Consider the following 17475-nt stretch of genomic DNA (forward strand, 5'->3'; position numbering starts at 1 on the left):
TAATTATTATTTAATACGCATAATTATTATTATAAATTGGGGTTGGTGAGATTTGTATAATGTATTTTGTAATATATATTTGTAATAATATAATAATACTAATAAAAAATACAGTAATATTATTACACATCTAAATATACATTAATACATTTTAAAATGCAATGGGTTTTTAGTAGCCATTACACCATTATTTAGTGCTCCTAACTAAATAATATGCTCCTAACCATCCCACGGTCTCGCTTGAGGCGTAGTGGAGACCGCGCGTTTTCTGTGGCGGCTCCTGCACTTTGGAATGTGTTGCCTCTATCCTTAAAAACCTCATCAGGCATGGATATTTTTAAAAAGGGATTGAAGACTTATTTATTTAATCAAGCCTTTGGCGTTTGATTAGGTCTGAGAACTGTGAGTGATTTATGGTTTGATTTTCTTGTGTCTTGTTTTTAATGTAACTTATTGTTGGTATGTATTTTAGAGTTAGTGATCAGCCTACTTATGGACAGCACTTTGGTCCATTCTAATGGTTTTGAAAGTGCTTTATAAATAAAAGTTGAGTTGAGTTGAGTTGAGTAGTGTTTTCCTTCAGATATCATTGTAATATGCTGATTTGGTCCTCAATATTTCTCATTATCAATGTAAAAAACATTTGTGCTTCTTGATAGTTTTGTAGAAACTGATATTTTTTTTCTATGAATATATAATTAACATACCATATGTATATATATATGAAGAGTTCAGATGCAAAAGCCTCTAAGTGCCATCTGAAATTTTCATCTGAAATTAGGATTTTTATCAAGCTCCTATGCTTAGGTTGAGTCATTTTACTTTAATGGCAATGTGCAGGTCCTTTTCCAGGCTATTAAAGTAAAATAATTGAACATAAATATAGGAGCCTGATAAAAATCCAAATTTTAGATGAAAATTTCAGATGGCATTTAGAGGCTTTTGCATCTGAACTCTTCATATATATATATATATATATATATATATATATATATATATATATATATATATATATAATGTGTGTATATATATATATACACATATATATTTATGTGTGTATGTATATATATATATATATATATATATATATATACATATATACACATATATATTTATGTGTGTATGTATATATATATATATATATATATACACACACACACACACACACACACAAAATAACAGCTTTTATTTGAAATATAAATCTTTAATAACATTACAAACATACTTTGTCACTTTTCATTAATTTAACGCATCCTTACTTAATTTACATACCATTTTGTTTTTTAAATGACTATGTTGTAATAAAAGTTATTCATAAAAAATATATTTACTTTAGCTTATGATAGGGTGCCATGTAGTGATTACACGTTTTATAATAACACCAATTATAGGCAATTAAATTTAAATTACCAGGCATAAAGTTTCCCCAATAACTGACAGGAATCAATGAAAATAGGTGTCCTATGGCACAATATAAACATAGCGCAACATATACTCAATACAAAGCAGAGAAGAATCTGATCACAGACCACACTTGTTAGCCAATCAGAAAACACAGAGGCGGCTCTCTGCCAATGGCTTGAGTGTTGGGCAGAGTTACCTATTTGTCAAAGATCTGGCTTTTCATCTTTAAGATACTTTGTATTCAGCATTAAAGCATCAAATGTAACAAAGTTGCAGATGAGACATTAGATTTCATTGCTACAGTGTTTATTTTCCCTCAAGTCATTTGTAGCTGAACTGTCCAATAAACAGAACAAGTCTCAGAAATTTTTAACAAAATATAACCATTATTTACAATAGTTGTATTAAAAATACAAAAGTAGTTATAGACTTTGCCAGTTGTCTTTGTAAAAGACGTAGAAATACATGTCATTCTTACAGATTTGGCTGGGTAGAAACACAGGCGATACAATTGAACTATCACAAACTCATGACATTCTAAGAAAATATACTGTTGTAGCCATCTACTGATCATATTATGACCACCTATCATCTATGTAACAACTATAATTTATATGTTCTTGACCACAGTCTCTTGTTTCTGAAAATCTGTGCAACAATTCATGATTTGTGCCATTAACTAGGATAGTCGGAAACAATGGTACTGACAGATAAAATTAAATAAAAATACAAAACATAAAAATCTTTTGAAACAGAAACATCTGGAAAGTTTTTTTGGGAACATGATCAGATGAGAAAGGCATGTTAAAATGGTCATATACTCATGAGTAACACAAAAACACTGATAACAGCACAGAGAAGATGTCTGAGACTACTGAGGTTCGTGAGAGGCAGCTGCTCAGTCTTTTCTTTCTGTCTTCAAGTGTCCGAAGAGAACGACCTCTCCATCTTTGATTGATTTCAACGCTCCCTCTCACAAGCACAACACACACATACAGTGTCTTTAACACGTGACATACTAAAGTAACACTGCATATTAAAACTTCTAATGAAATAATACTGTTTCTATGGTCTTGTAACACTGATCTTGCAGCGTGTGCAACCCCTCTCATCATGCTAGGATTAAAATGAGAACGTATGACGTCCTTTTTGTCTTTGTTTTGCAGAACTTATGTTAAAAGTGCCAACATTTTATCTGCTCCTGTCCTCTTTCACAGTGATCTCCATGATAGTTTGAAATGATTTGCTGTAGCTCAGGACATGGCCACGATTCCGTATCAACTGTCACATGAATGTTGTCCAACTTTGGGAAAGACATACGAAGAGTCTCGGATTAAACTGCAGATATCTGCTCATTTTCTGTAAAGGAAAGAGATAAAATTAGAGCTGGACTTGTTATTAAAAATAATAAATTATAAAATAATAATAAAAAATATTATTGTGAAAAAGACTATGAACAAAATTGTCGTCATTTGAAATAAACAATTATCTGAGAAAAAAAGTCATAAAAAATATATATTATATATACAGTATTGTTCAAAATAATAGCAGTACAATGTGACTAACCAGAATAATCAAGGTTTTTCGTATATTTTTTTATTGCTACGTGGCAAACAAGTTACCAGTAGGTTCAGTAGATTCTCAGAAAACAAACAAGACCCAGCATTCATGATATGCACGCTCTTAAGGCTGTGCAATTGGGCAATTAGTTGAATTAGTTGAAAGGGGTGTGTTCAAAAAAATAGCAGTGTGGCATTCAATCACTGAGGTCATCAATTTTGTGAAGAAACAGGTGTGAATCAGGTGGCCCCTATTTAAGGATGAAGCCAACACTTGTTGAACATGCATTTGAAAGCTGAGGAAAATGGGTCGTTCAAGACATTGTTCAGAAGAACAGCGTACTTTGATTAAAAAGTTGATTAGAGAGGGGAAAACCTATAAAGAGGTGCAAAAAATGATAGGCTGTTCAGCTAAAATGATCTCCAATGCCTTAAAATGGAGAGCAAAACCAGAGAGACGTGGAAGAAAACGGAAGACAACCATCAAAATGGATAGAAGAATAACCAGAATGGCAAAGGCTCAGCCAATGATCACCTCCAGGATGATCAAAGACAGTCTGGAGTTACCTGTAAGTACTGTGACCGTTAGAAGACGTCTGTGTGAAGCTAATCTATTTTCAAGAATCCCCCGCAAAGTCCCTCTGTTAAAAAAAAGGCATGTGCAGAAGAGGTTACAATTTGCCAAAGAACACATCAACTGGCCTAAAGAGAAATGGAGGAACATTTTGTGGACTGATGAGAGTAAAATTGTTCTTTTGGGGTCCAAGGGCCACAGGCAGTTTGTTAGACGACCCCCAAACTCTGAATTCAAGCCACAGTACACAGTGAAGACAGTGAAGCATGGAGGTGCAAGCATCATGATATGGGCATGTTTCTCCTACTATGGTGTTGGGCCTATTTATCGCATACCAGGGATCATGGATCAGTTTGCATATGTTAAAATACTTGAAGAGGTCATGTTGCCCTATGCTGAAGAGGACATGCCCTTGAAATGGTTGTTTCAACAAGACAATGACCCAAAACACACTAGTAAACGGGCAAAGTCTTGGTTCCAAACCAACAAAATTAATGTTATGGAGTGGCCAGCCCAATCTCCAGACCTTAATCCAATTGAGAACTTGTGGGGTGATATCAAAAATGCTGTTTCTGAAGCAAAACCAAGAAATGTGAATGAATTGTGGAATGTTGTTAAAGAATCATGGAGTGGAATAACAGCTGAGAGGTGCCACAAGTTGGTTGACTCCATGCCACACAGATGTCAAGCAGTTTTAAAAAACTGTGGTCATACAACTAAATATTAGTTTAGTGATTCACAGGATTGCTAAATCCCAGAAAAAAAAAATGTTTGTACAAAATAGTTTTGAGTTTGTACAGTCAAAGGTAGACACTGCTATTTTTTTGAACACACCCCTTTCAACTAATTGCCCAATTGCACAGCCTTAAGAGCGTGCATATCATGAATGCTGGGTCTTGTTTGTTTTCTGACAATCTACTGAACCTACTGGTAACTTGTTTGCCACGTAGCAATAAAAAATATACTAAAAACCTTGATTATTCTGGTTAGTCACATTGTACTGCTATTATTTTGAACAATACTGTATATATATATATATATATATATATATATATACACACACATACACACACACACACACACACACACATACAAAAACTACAGAAATGACAAACAAAATTACTACAACTTTAAAATTAAAATGAAAAATATATTTAAAAAAATCAAAATATAAAATATAATAGTTTCTCAGTGATGCTAAAATAACACTACTTATGAACTATTCTGATTATTTTCATATTTAATTTTACAATTAGCAATGCGCAGAATTGCTTGTTATTTTTATTTTTTTCTTGTTATTAAAAACTACACCAATAGACTCAAAATATGAATCAGACATTTTATTTTCTATGCACAAAAAACATTTTAGCGGTGTAATTGTTAGCCATACTAGTAAATATATTAATCTAACTGATATTATATCACTAGTAAATTTGAACAATTTGAAAGATTCAATTGTTAGCCATACTAGTAAATATATTAATCTAACTGATATTATATCACTAGTAAATTTGAACAATTTGAAAGATTTGAAAGATTCATTTTTTTCTTTATTGGATTGGATACATTTTTTCCTTCATTATCAAATACCCACCATCCGGTTGTGGACGTCGTGGTGACTGGCAGTGGTTGTATACTGGCAATCTACTGGATGGGTGAAGTGAAGGAGGATCACATGACCTTTTAAGTAATCGAGACCTCTGCAGAGCCGCTGTGTAGTCTGGTGGGCGTCGCCCATGGGCGTGACTGTGGCTGTCGGCCTCAGCCAATGACAGAGCAGTATAACCAGGCGGTGTGGGTGGAGGATCTCTAAAGCGTCCCTCCCTCCGACTCGCAGTATTCTTGTTTAAGTTTGGAGTTTCGTCTTTTCCACCTCTACGTTTTATCGTTCCTGTTTCTCCTTCCAATTCATCGCCCCAGTAACCGGTAGGTGTGGACACGTGACTTCGTCCCATCCCTTCTGCCAGCGTCTCCCAGCTGCGGCTGTCATAATAACCCACACGCTGTGGAATACTCTGGATGTTATCATGGGAACCACTGGAGCAGGACGTCCAGCTGCCACGGCCACTGTCTGCTGCGTCCAATGACGCACGGTCACACTGATCCTGAGTCAAGGAGTAGGATCTGAGAGAAAGAAATGTAGAGAGACTTTAGAAATAAGGTACTAGACAAACTGTATTGACTAATCGACAACTTGTTAGATACTTATATGCATATATGTATATAAAACCTCTTACCCCAAGCTCATTTGGTCAGGTTCAGCCCTACGTGTGCTGAGTGGGTGTGTAATCGTACGGGCTTGAGCATGCGTGTGGTCACCAACACTGATGAGATCAGAGGAGGAGGAGCTTAACAAACTCAGCTGATCTGATGCTTTCACCACTAACTGTGGGGCTATAAAAGAAAGCATACATTACCAACCAATTAAATACATCCAATTATATTAATATATCACTCTTTAGAATGTGAGTTCACTTTGAATTGATTCGCAATTCATTGGTTTTTGGTTTAAAAAAAAACTTCAAAACCTTTGAACAGGGATTCATTTCTTAAGCTGATTCATTAAAATATGCATTTCTTTAACAACAACTTGTTAAATAATGCAACATTCAGTGTGACACGATAATCAAGCTCATACTGTTTATTAAAGCTTTTATTCTTTTGGAATTTTTAATTTTGAAAGCCATAACTTATCACATTTAAATATTATATGCCAAGTTAGCAAAAACTTCATAGATTTTATGGCATTTTACTATAATGCAGTTACTTTAAAACAGTCGACAGAAAAACATCAACATCATATGGTTAGGATTAGGGTTTGTTTTAGGATTACTTGCATGTAATTATGCATAATTTATTGTTATTATAACAGTAAGTACATTTAATGTGTAACAAGGACACCTTAAAATGAAGCGTTACCTTATTTTTTGCAGCATGTGCACTTACAGTGTTACTACACTTGACTTAAGAAATGACTGGGCAACATAAGGGAAATACTTGGACTTAAAATGGTTCAAGCTTATGTTCAGCTTTAGTACTTAGTTATTATATCAAATACATAAAAAACATTGACTGCAAAATATAGGGCAAACCAATATTCTAAAAACATACATAGATACATACATAGATTCAATACATACCTTTTCTAGGTGTGCTGTGCGGTGAGGTACGCGGAGAGGAGAGTAGAGATGAAGCATTCGACTGGCTGTCCTCAGGCAGCTTTCGTTGTCTGTCTCTGCCCTCTTCTGACAGAGACAAAATCTTATGAAGAGACTGAGGAGACTGGGCACCTGCAGACACAAAGAAAACCCTCATCTTACTACATACAAGACTGACAAGTCACCAGCAGAGGGCGCTCGAATGACCCCAGAATTCAGATCATTTGCGGCAGTAAAACAACAGAGAGCTCTTACCAAATGGTGGTAACTCTTTGCCAAGTGATGTCTTGCGACCATGATTTCCATTAGTCTGCTGTGGAGTGGTGCTTCTTTGACTGACAGGAGATGCATCCACTCGTCTTCTCTCACCTGAGTTCTTCAGACCTGAAATAGCAAGCACACGCATACATTTTGTTTTTACTATGCTTTTTATCACATTTTTGGTGTTTATACTAAATTACTTATTATTTATAATACATATATTTGAAAATTGCAACTCACTGGAGCTGTGGGCAGGCTCACACTGCAAAGATAGTTCATGGAGCTTCTCCTCATCGCTCTCGTGTGTTTGCGCGTCCAGGTACTGCCGCACGCGTCTGCTCATCATCTCCACCTCATAGAGTTTCTTAGCGCTGAGAAAAGAGCTCCGCCTCCCCTTCCTCTTCCCACCCATCGTTCCAATGTCAGAGAGAGAAGAGCTGCTCACCTGACTTAGAGACCTACATGCATTAGAACAAAATACACAACCAATGTTAATGCAAAATGGCATTACTGAACAGTCAAATCAACAGCAGAAGTTAGCAAGACAACTAGATAAATCAGCCAGAGAATTTTGCTGGGGTATTAACATCACCATTTTTAACATGCACAATGAGATAAGTGACTATTTTAGAAAACTACAGGTTAATGAAATATTGACATGTTTAGAAAGTAGAGATGTGCATGAGTAATCAGATACTCATTCTGCAACTAAGCAGTCAACGAAAGAGTAAATAAAAAAAGTAGTACATTTACATTAGAGTACTCTTCTACAATATTACTCAATGCCCATTCCTACTTAAGCAGCAAAAATGCTTTTATAAAGCCACATAAATCATAAGTAGGTGCGTTTACATGGACGCTTTTTGCTTCGATCGGAATGAATTCATTCTGATTGACGAATCTGAACGTAGTGTTTACATGAACGCTAAATAAAGTGATAGAGCTGATATGCGTGTTTATAAAGTTTCTGATCGGATTTACTCTTTTGACATGCTTTTGTGTCCCGCTGCTGTCGCATAATGTTTTAAAAAGCACTCATAATAACTATGTACTTCAGGTTCTAATTAGGCAACGACCAGCACTGTTGTGCTACTTAACGTTACTTAAAAAAATAAAATAAAAAAAGTAGTAAAATTGCCCCTTCCCGCATCCTTGTTGATGATAATCTTAAAAAAGAACTGGTGGAATGTCGTCCTGCTTCACTTCACAGACGCTTGAGTGAAAGGGGAGTTTTAGAATGACAAGACACTTATTTATGAGACTATTCGCCAGGAAGAACAGCTCGTTCTGCGCGTCATACATCATTACACTATTTTTACGTCACTGTGCATGCACAGTACTTTCCAGTTTCGGTTTTCAATCCGATCAAGTGTTTACATGTCCTCTCGCTCGGATTACAAAAGGAATAAACCACCCCTTTCAATCCGATCGATATTTTAGTCAGCTCTGGTCAATTCAATCGGATTGACATGTTTACATGTGACTCTTTTTATTCTGATTGTGCTTGAAGTTCTACTACGATCAGATTAGAAGGATCCATGTAAACGCAGCTATTGAAAACTCACAAAAATTCATGCTTTTCTAAGAATGACGAGCATTCAGGAGAAGGAAGTCAAAGATAAGATTTTACATACGTAGCACAATTAAAACAAGCCATAGACTACTGAGAGAAGTGTTAGTATGGTTTAGTATCATGCAGAAAAGAATGACATTTAACAGAAAGTGAAAGAGTGAAAGACAGTAGCAGTCCCACTTACCCAAGACTTCTCCACTTTTTCTTCCTACAACAGAGTGCCATGAATAGCCAAAGAAAAAGAAAATTAAAAGATTGAGTAAAAGGAGGCATAAGACACTAGTGCTCAGACAGTGAAGCCCACAGAGCAAAGGCCCAAAAAAGAAGTCCAGTAAGACACCAAGCACACAAATGACTGTGAGCAGAAACTTTATGCCACATTGTGCAAGAGACTAGCTCGGTTCCAATCCCTATTGAGTTGCCTACATAGGACACAAGTTAAGGCATCACAGATATGTATAGTATCTTAATTTTGCTGTAAACCCAGAACGCTTTGTCACAAATGGAAAATTCATTCAAAATTTTGTAGAAGCCAAATAGAGATATATACAGTATATATATATATATATATATATATATAGTACAGACCAAAAGTTTGGAAACATTACTATTTTTAATGTTTTTGAAAGAAGTTTCTTCTGCTCATCAAGCCCTGCATTTATCTGATGAAAAATACAGAAAAAATGTAATATTGTGATATATTATTACAATTTAAAATAATTGTTTTTAAATTTATTATACTTTAAATTATCATTTATTTCTGTGATGCAAAGCTGAATTTTTAGGATCATTATCACATGATCCTTTAGAAATCATTCTAATATGATGATTCATTATCAAAGTTGGAAACAGTTCTGCTGCTTAATATTTTTTTCAGAACATGTGATACTTTTTAGGATACTTTAATAAAAAAAAAAGTAAAAAAAAAAAAATTGCTATGTTTTTAAAATATTTTTTTCGGTAATTTGGGGTCAGTAATTTTTTTTCTTTCTTTTTATTTAATAAAATCAACACTTTTATTCAGCAAGGATGTGTTAAATTGATAAAAAGTGATAGTAAAGAAAATATATTATTAGAATTTTTTTCTTTTTGGAATAAATGCAGTTCTTTTTAACCTTTTATTCATCAAATATATTAGACAGCAGAACTGTTTCCAACACTCATAATAAATCAGAATATTAGAATGATTTCTAAATGATCATGTGATAGACTGGATGTTACATGTGACACTGAAGGCTGTGATAGGTTTCTAAAAACAGTTAGTGTGCCTTTTTTAATTATGATTTTATCTCAAGGTTTTATTGATGTCACACGTGTTCGTGTGTATGAAAAATCATTGCTGAATAAGTGTACACTTTGTAAGTGAGTGTACCTAGTCTTAAAAAGCAACGCAGGGTCCATGGTGATTGAAGCCATTCGAACCACGTGTCTGATCTCTCGCGCAATCATCCTCAACTTCTCAAAATTCACCAGGCCGTCCACCTTGGAGTTGTTGCCTATAAGCACACGTGTTTGATACAGTCATACTTCATTTTCAAACCAAATTCCAAATTACCGGGCAACCGGAAGAGAGAGGTGTAAGTTACCCTCATGGAGGAAGGTGAGGTCTTTCTTAATGACGGGAAACAGAGGGATGACTGGTGGCTGCAGGTTGTGTTTGTTGAGGAGGTTGCGGTATTTGGCCATATTTCGAGAAGGGTCAAAAACGTCCTGTAATTCTGCCAGAAGCTTCTCATATTTTCCAGGCAAACGTTCCCATGTAGATCTCAACCGAGCGACGGGTGCTAGATTGAACCCACTGGAAATATACACAGAAGCAGTTAAAACATCACATAGTGGAGAGAAGATTGACTACTCCTAGCTTTAGCAGGTACAAACTAATCAAAGTTTTGCAAGGAACAAAAGCACACTGACATGTTTGAATGGTAAGACGAATGGAAACACACATTTGAAATACGGCACATAAACGCTACCTGATTATGGCAAACATGGAGTTGAAGTTCTTGCAGTCACGGCAGTGAAGGGCAATCTTTATAAAGTGCTTGATGATCTTCACTCTCTTGGCCAGGTTGGTTTCTTGTACAATCTCTGTGGCGACCCAGAAGGTCTCCTGGTTTACAAGAGCCTCAAAGTTGCGCAGATTGCTAGGAGGCTCTTGTGGGTGAAGCTTGAAAAGGTCACTGATGTAATCCGTCGGTTCAATGCTGGAGAAGAGCAGATAGTTTCGTGCTGACAGCTGATTGGCTATCTCCATGGAGCTCAAGGACAACAAAGGGACCACAGACTCTCGCTGCATCTCCTGTGCTTCCACATCCGAGCACAGCGTCTCTGTCTCCATGTTGCTCTTCAGGTAGTACCTGGCAAAGCAAGCAGAAAAATATAACCATCACATATAAAATTAAACTACAAAATTGCCAATTTAACTTCTCAAATTTAGCTCAAGACCAAACCTGGCACTTAGCTGTATCCTGTCAGCCAGTTTAGAGAGTTGATCGGGTAATCGTCTCTGTTTGATAACTCCCTCCTGTGTGACGGAAACCTCACAGAGCGAATAGGCTTCAGGACTTGCCGTCAAGCCGAACTCTCGCATCGCCTGATTGGCTGCCTCTCTTGCTGTGGTGTCTCTGTTAATCAGTAAGTAACGACTTTGTTGGTCTGCTTTGAAAACACGCAGCACCTGGTCTTGCAATTCTGTGGATGAAAAACATCAACAAACCATAAAACAACTGTATATAAGAAGTATGTAAACCTCAATCAGAACTAGGATCCAAACATTCCTGCATAGCACAGATTACATGCAACTTCTAGAACTATATTAGGTAAACAGACGTGGTGGATGCCTATAAGGAAGATGTAACAAGTCAAGTGAAAAAGAGACGAAAGGAAACTCTAATAACTAAGACAGAGGTTGACTGGAGATCCAGATCAAGCAGAATCAGAGGAGATGTCTTCTGCAGAAGACAAAACATTAAGAGTTTTATCGGTACGTAGAGCTGTCAAAAGTACAGGTTCTTCAGTAGCATGTTACAAGTGACTACAATCACACAGCTGAGGTTTATCCAATTTTACATTTATCCAATTTATTATTGCTGGTCAATGATATAGTTTAAATTATCTGATGATATTACATCTGATGATATACATTTGCTACACAGTATATCCCTTTACCTGATATAAGAGTCTTATATAATTTTACAGTAATTTTGTGTCGGAAGTAATCGTTCGTTACATGGTATTTAAGGGATAGTTCACCCAAAAATGAAAATGTTATCTTTATTGACTCACCCTCATGAAGTTCCAAACCTGTGCAAATTTCTTTCTTATGTTGAACATAAAAGAACAATGCTGGGAATCAAAGAGTTGCTGGTCCCCAGAGCATTTCTTTCTCGTACTATGGAATGGGAATCAACGACTATTTGGTTCTTTAAAATGTCTTTTTTGTGTGTTTAACATAATAAAGAAACTTGTACAGGTTTGGAACGATATGAGGGTGAGTAAATGATAACAATGTTTGGGTGAACTGTTCCTTTAAGGATTATGAAACCTGTGAGGTATTGTTCAATTTATGATAATTTAATGTAGTGACAAGTCTAATGACTACTTGATGATGAGCCATCACTGCCACAGGTATATTCATTTGATAAATAACAGGGTTAATATTTTCACATAACAGATTTTTACATAGTAGATAATACATAATACTTTTAGTCCCCTGTAAATAAAAAAGCTTTGGCTACTACGGTGACAATATGCTACTCAACAGGGCCTTATATATATAAAACATATATATATATATATATAAAACATTCAAATTTTTATCTTTGTTTTACTACTTACTTGAATAATTACATTAGAGCTTGCAATGCTAAATTGAAAACATTGAGAACCAATATTTACTTTGGGAAACACTTTCAGATGATGCTAAGCATGAACAGAAGCTACAGAAAGAGAGATGTACATAAAAAGACAAAGCAGTAAGAGTAGTACATCAAAGTTCGAAAAAAAAGAAGAGAAATTTAACTACAGGACTTGGCCCAGTGGCAAGTTTAGCAAATGGCACGAAATGTATTAATCTACACAGACGGGCCATTGAAATAAACCAGAAACAATGTAATAAAGTGTGTCTATAGTCCCACAGCCTTAAGGTGTGTTCACCATGAGTTAAGTTTGCCAGAGAACTGGCAAAACACAGTCTATTGGCAAAAAAAAAGGTAACAGTGCTGCTACAGCTTACGTTCACGAAAATGAGAATTTCCCATAAATCTTTCTTTTTTTTCATCAACAAGTAACATTATCCATGGAGATGCCATTAAAAAAATATGCTGCCACTGACTCAAGTTTGCAAAAAATAATAATATCTGTACAAGAACGATACTATACACAGCAGAACGGAGAGAAGGAGATACAGTCAACTAGATCAAACTTTATTACAGACTTTGAGAGAGAGATAGACAGGCAATTACGCAAGATGGTTATTTAGGAAGACGAACGGCTACTGTTTCTAGAGAGATGAGTGGAACTATATGAGAGGTGTCTAAAAAGACGAGCAGGACCGCAGCAGTGCACAAATACTCACGAGTGAATCCAGGTGCTGTGAGCAGGGAGAGGGTAGCGGGATCATTAGTACAATCGCACAAATATAACAAAAAATAAAAAGGAACACAAAGAGAAGCAGTAGAGTGGAATGCATTTATGAGCAGAGGTGATGTGTGTAGAATATAGCAATGTCATGTGCAGCATTATATTGTAAGTTAAAAACAGCAAACAGTTATCAGGTTGTGAAGCTCCGAAGATGCTATGTGAATGTCAACATCAAAATCATATAAATATACACACACACACACACACACACACACACACACACACACACACACACATAGTACTGACTGTATACATTATGCTGATTTTTGAGCGTGCAATTGAGTATTCTGTATGCATATTTACCTGGTGGCTGTGTACTGTAGTCAATAATGCGCTGTTGGCCTTGGGCCAGGTCAGGGTTACTGGATGAGAGATTTCCACTGACTGCCATTGTTGGCTGAGTCTGTTTGTTCTGTCTTAATCCCACAATACTGTCATCCTGAGTCTGCCCTAACCCGAGGTCACTATACAACAAAAGCACAATGACTCAGCATGAACATCAGTCAGAATTTAACACATAAGTCAAAAGCAGTGGATGTGAAATAATGCCCTTCTGTTTATGTAAATACCACTAAGATGACGAATTCTCAAAGTCAGCAATAGCGTCAGAAGAAGAGTTTGTGCTTGTATACCTGTAAGGTTTCTGAGGTAGGATGCTCATGCGTGTCTTGTCTAGAATCTTCATGAGTTTATTTCGGCCGCCCACAGTATGTGCTTTGACCTTCTTGCTGACCTTTTCTTGACCTATTAAGTCAGAACCAGCCCCAAGTTCAGGTACAGAATAACGGCTATTTTTCTTTCCGTCACCAATCTTCGGAAGATGAGGAACGCCGTTTTTCCTTTCCTCTGCCAACCTGGCAACCAGCTCCTTGAAGACTGAGAAGAGTGAAAGTGAGTAAAAGATAATAAAAAAATGTATATCTATCAACAGCCTTTGAGTATTGGGAGGTTTTTCCATGTAGGAATCTCACCCAGGAGGTTGGTTTTGACACTCATACAGAGCTGTGTATTGTTCTTGAGAATTTCAGTTGCTTTGGACAGCTGCACATTCTCAAACGTCTGCCCGTTCACCTCCAATATCTGCACGAGTGTGAAAAAGATTAGATAAGACAGAAAGAAAAAATGTGTGTAAAGAACATGCTTCGGTGTCTTAACACTGTTTTATACAGAGGTTTGAAAGGTGTCACCTGGTCTCCACGTTTAAGCCCAGCTTCCTCTGCTTTGCTACCAACTTCCACGCTGCTGATAAAGAGGCGTGTTCCTCGTTCAGCTCCTCCAATCAGTGTGAAGGGGAGGGGCATCTCTCGAGCAGGCCTATTTATAGTAATCACTCTGGGTTTGGCTTTAGCCGCACAAGCTATGTTGAGCAACCGCAACTGACCTGTCATTTTCTTTTTTTGGATAAACAGGAAGTAAATAAAATGCTAGTCTGATAAAGTGATGAATGACAAATATTTGAAATATGCAGTAAAGTAATTCTTGCATGCTGTTTATACCTCTCTTTCCAGATCGCTCTGAAATTCCTCCAAAAAACTGGTCATATCAGGGTCTCCTTCAAAGTCACTGAAGTGATTGTTAACCCATAACAAGACAACTCGGGTTACCTGATTAAAGGAGAGAGGGAAGAACTGTGAGGCCCATCCAACTAAAGCTTAATGTGGGTCTCTTCAGAAAAGGTGGATTCAGTCACGCTACCTTGTCCCGTAAACTGGGTTCATTAAACCAGTCCAAAAGTCTCTGTCCCAAAATCAGAGGACTGGGCAGGAAGGTACGATAGGTCAACAGGAAGTCCTCAATATATGTAGGGTCGACAACTGAATGATCCTCCACTAAGTGCTGCATCAGCCTTTCAGCAGTGCCCTAAAAAGAGTACATCAGATTTTTCTTTTAAATGAACACATTTAAAGATCTTTCTTCTTTTCTGGTTAAACTAAGCACTAAAAATCCCCACAAATTTTAAAATCAAATTAATTTAGGTTTATTAATTGGTCAAATGGTTTGTTTAAGTGAATAAAACATACAATACTGTTCAAAAGTCTGAAGTCTGTAAATGCTTTAAAATGTCTCCCCAAGACTGCATTTATATGATCAACACTGACGTATTTTTACAAGTTACAGTAACTTTTTTTTTTTTACTTTACAGTAACTGTTTTTTTTTTAAATATCTTAAAATGTAATTTATTCCTGTCATGGCAAAACTGATTTTTCAGCAGCCATTACTGGAGTCTTCAAAGTCTTTGTCACTTTGGAACCATATAATGCATTTCGTAAAAAAAAAATACATACAAAAAAAATTATAATAATAATACACACACACATAAAGATCTTTAAAACACAAAATGTGGAGGGGATGTTCTATGGGCTACCATATTCACATAACATATAAAGTCAGAGATTCAACTCCACACCAGATTCATCAACTTAAAGACTGTAAAGCCACAATCTCATTTTTTTAGTGGAGTACTTTTTCCATGTCAGGCCTGGTTCACACCGGACGCCGAAGCGGCGCGTAACGGGGAAAATCACGCGCGGTCCGGCGCCTGCCTGTTCACACCAGACGTGTATTCTCCTGTGTGTTGTGTTTTTTTTTTTTTTTTTTTCTAGTCTGTTTAGATACACAAATATGATCGCATTTGTCACTCGCGGTATTTTAATTTGAAAATTGCTTATATTTTGACAATTGACCGGATTGTCTCGTGTTTCTTGGTGTGACTTCCTTCCGGAATTGATGCGGATCGCTGGCAAAAAATAGACCAGACGCTAAAACGGGCGCTTCATGGTGCGGGCCGGCCGCGGCACGCTGCGGCGCTCCGCGTCTGGTGTGAACGACACCATAGGTTAACATGGGCGCCGAAAGGAAGCGGCCTCCATTCCGCGCCGCTTCCGCGTCGCTTCGGCATCCGGTGTGAGCCAGGCCTCAGTCTGATTTTTCTTAAAAAAAAACAATCAAACCTTAACAACAATGTGTCCCTTGCGGGTGCCCGTCCGGTCAAGTTCTCTGTGTTCTTTGACCATGACGATTTCTCCTTCCTCCTCCACTCGCTGTGTGTTCTGCTCAACCTGATTCAGAATGCAGCAGTAGTCCTGCTGGGCAATACACACAAACTACACAAACACACACACACACAAATAATAATGTTAACTGACATTTTTTGCGTCAACATTTTATGCATTACTTGCGTCACAAATCAAGCTTGAACAGGACTTTTTTTTTAAAGGTGCTGTATGTAGAATTGACAACTGGCAGAGGGCGGGTTTCACAAACCAGAACAGAGACCGACATTCCGGCCCAGAACACACATTTTCAAAGGAGAATAACTGACTGTAGCTTTGTTCTTTAGACAAAAAAGTATGTTAACTTAGCATGCTTCTTAAATATCTGCAAACATATTATGGTATTTTTATGCTTTAGTAGAGTCAAAAACGTACAGCACCTTTAAATACAATATCACCACCTTGAAAATATATTCAGTTTGAATAACACTAAAGTTTACCAAAACAAAATCTAGATCAAATTTACTGTCATAAACAAGCTGCTTGAGAACTAGTTCACAATTATGCCCATCTTTACTATAAACACAATCTTTTCTTACCTGACAGTCGTCTACTTTGGTCCTCATGACTCCAGTCATCAGCTGTTTTTCCATTGAAGGGGAGACACCAAAACTTCCACCCATACACACACTCACACTGCTGCCATCTGGATAGATCACCTCTACTGCTCCATTCAAAATGACTGACCATGAGTCCAGCTAAAACACACACACATTTGCCTGTTATCAGCTGAACTCAAATGTGGAGATGAGATGCTGCGAAGGGACCCGTCTCACCTCTTCACCGTTGTTGAGCACGATGGTTCCGGCCCGTTCCACAACCGCAAACACCATGACGGCACACAGCTCCCTCCGCACCGAAACACTCAGACTGGCAAATGCCGGAAGCTGCTGCACAAACTCCAGCAACTGCTCTGTTTACAGAAAGAGAACGTGAAAATGAAAGAGAAAGTGTAAAGTGAAACTTAAAATGAAAGTAGCTTAGTGAATGTCCATCACTGAAGAATTCAAAAGAATACAAAAGAGTACCGATGTCATCATCTGTACGGTCCATAGGGTCTTTCTCCAGACAGTCTCTCACAATATCTCGACTCATAAGAGGGTCCGTTCCCCTCCCTACATCCTCATCATCATCATCCTCGTCCGAGTCCACTGCCGTTTCAGGAAGCCCGCTCAGGTCCATGTCCCCACATTCACTTTCAGTGGCCTGTAAAATAAACACAATTTTCAGCAAATGATGTTCATAGACATT

At 37.1% G+C, this 17475-nt stretch overlaps 1 protein-coding gene across 4 annotated transcripts in view; it reads right to left on the reverse strand.

Moving 5' to 3' along the window:
* Positions 1-1693: 1693 nt before the first annotated feature.
* The window catches only part of rapgef2a (Rap guanine nucleotide exchange factor 2a), a 37602-nt gene continuing 21820 nt past the window's right edge, over positions 1694-17475 (reverse strand). Inside the window, exons 9-30 of one of the 4 annotated variants that reach the window (XM_026204013.1) lie at positions 17253-17430; positions 17001-17137; positions 16764-16922; positions 16123-16275; positions 14866-15030; positions 14667-14774; positions 14358-14561; positions 14142-14250; positions 13803-14046; positions 13474-13634; positions 13106-13120; positions 10980-11220; positions 10503-10886; positions 10116-10327; positions 9902-10025; positions 8714-8737; positions 7197-7414; positions 6951-7079; positions 6678-6827; positions 5775-5931; positions 5132-5661; positions 1694-2763 (exon numbers count right to left, since the gene is read on the reverse strand). In XM_026204013.1, coding sequence (XP_026059798.1) covers positions 2738-2763; positions 5132-5661; positions 5775-5931; positions 6678-6827; positions 6951-7079; positions 7197-7414; positions 8714-8737; positions 9902-10025; positions 10116-10327; positions 10503-10886; positions 10980-11220; positions 13106-13120; positions 13474-13634; positions 13803-14046; positions 14142-14250; positions 14358-14561; positions 14667-14774; positions 14866-15030; positions 16123-16275; positions 16764-16922; positions 17001-17137; positions 17253-17430 — 3828 coding nt within the window. In that variant the 3' untranslated portion in view covers positions 1694-2737. The remainder of the gene's footprint in view (positions 2764-5131; positions 5662-5774; positions 5932-6677; positions 6828-6950; positions 7080-7196; positions 7415-8713; positions 8738-9901; positions 10026-10115; positions 10328-10502; positions 10887-10979; positions 11221-13105; positions 13121-13473; positions 13635-13802; positions 14047-14141; positions 14251-14357; positions 14562-14666; positions 14775-14865; positions 15031-16122; positions 16276-16763; positions 16923-17000; positions 17138-17252; positions 17431-17475) is intronic. The other 3 variants (XM_026204014.1, XM_026204015.1, XM_026204016.1) reach the window with 3 other exon arrangements.

The sequence above is a fragment of the Carassius auratus genome, chromosome 26 (genome assembly GCF_003368295.1).
Source record: "Carassius auratus strain Wakin chromosome 26, ASM336829v1, whole genome shotgun sequence".
NCBI lineage: Eukaryota > Metazoa > Chordata > Actinopteri > Cypriniformes > Cyprinidae > Carassius > Carassius auratus.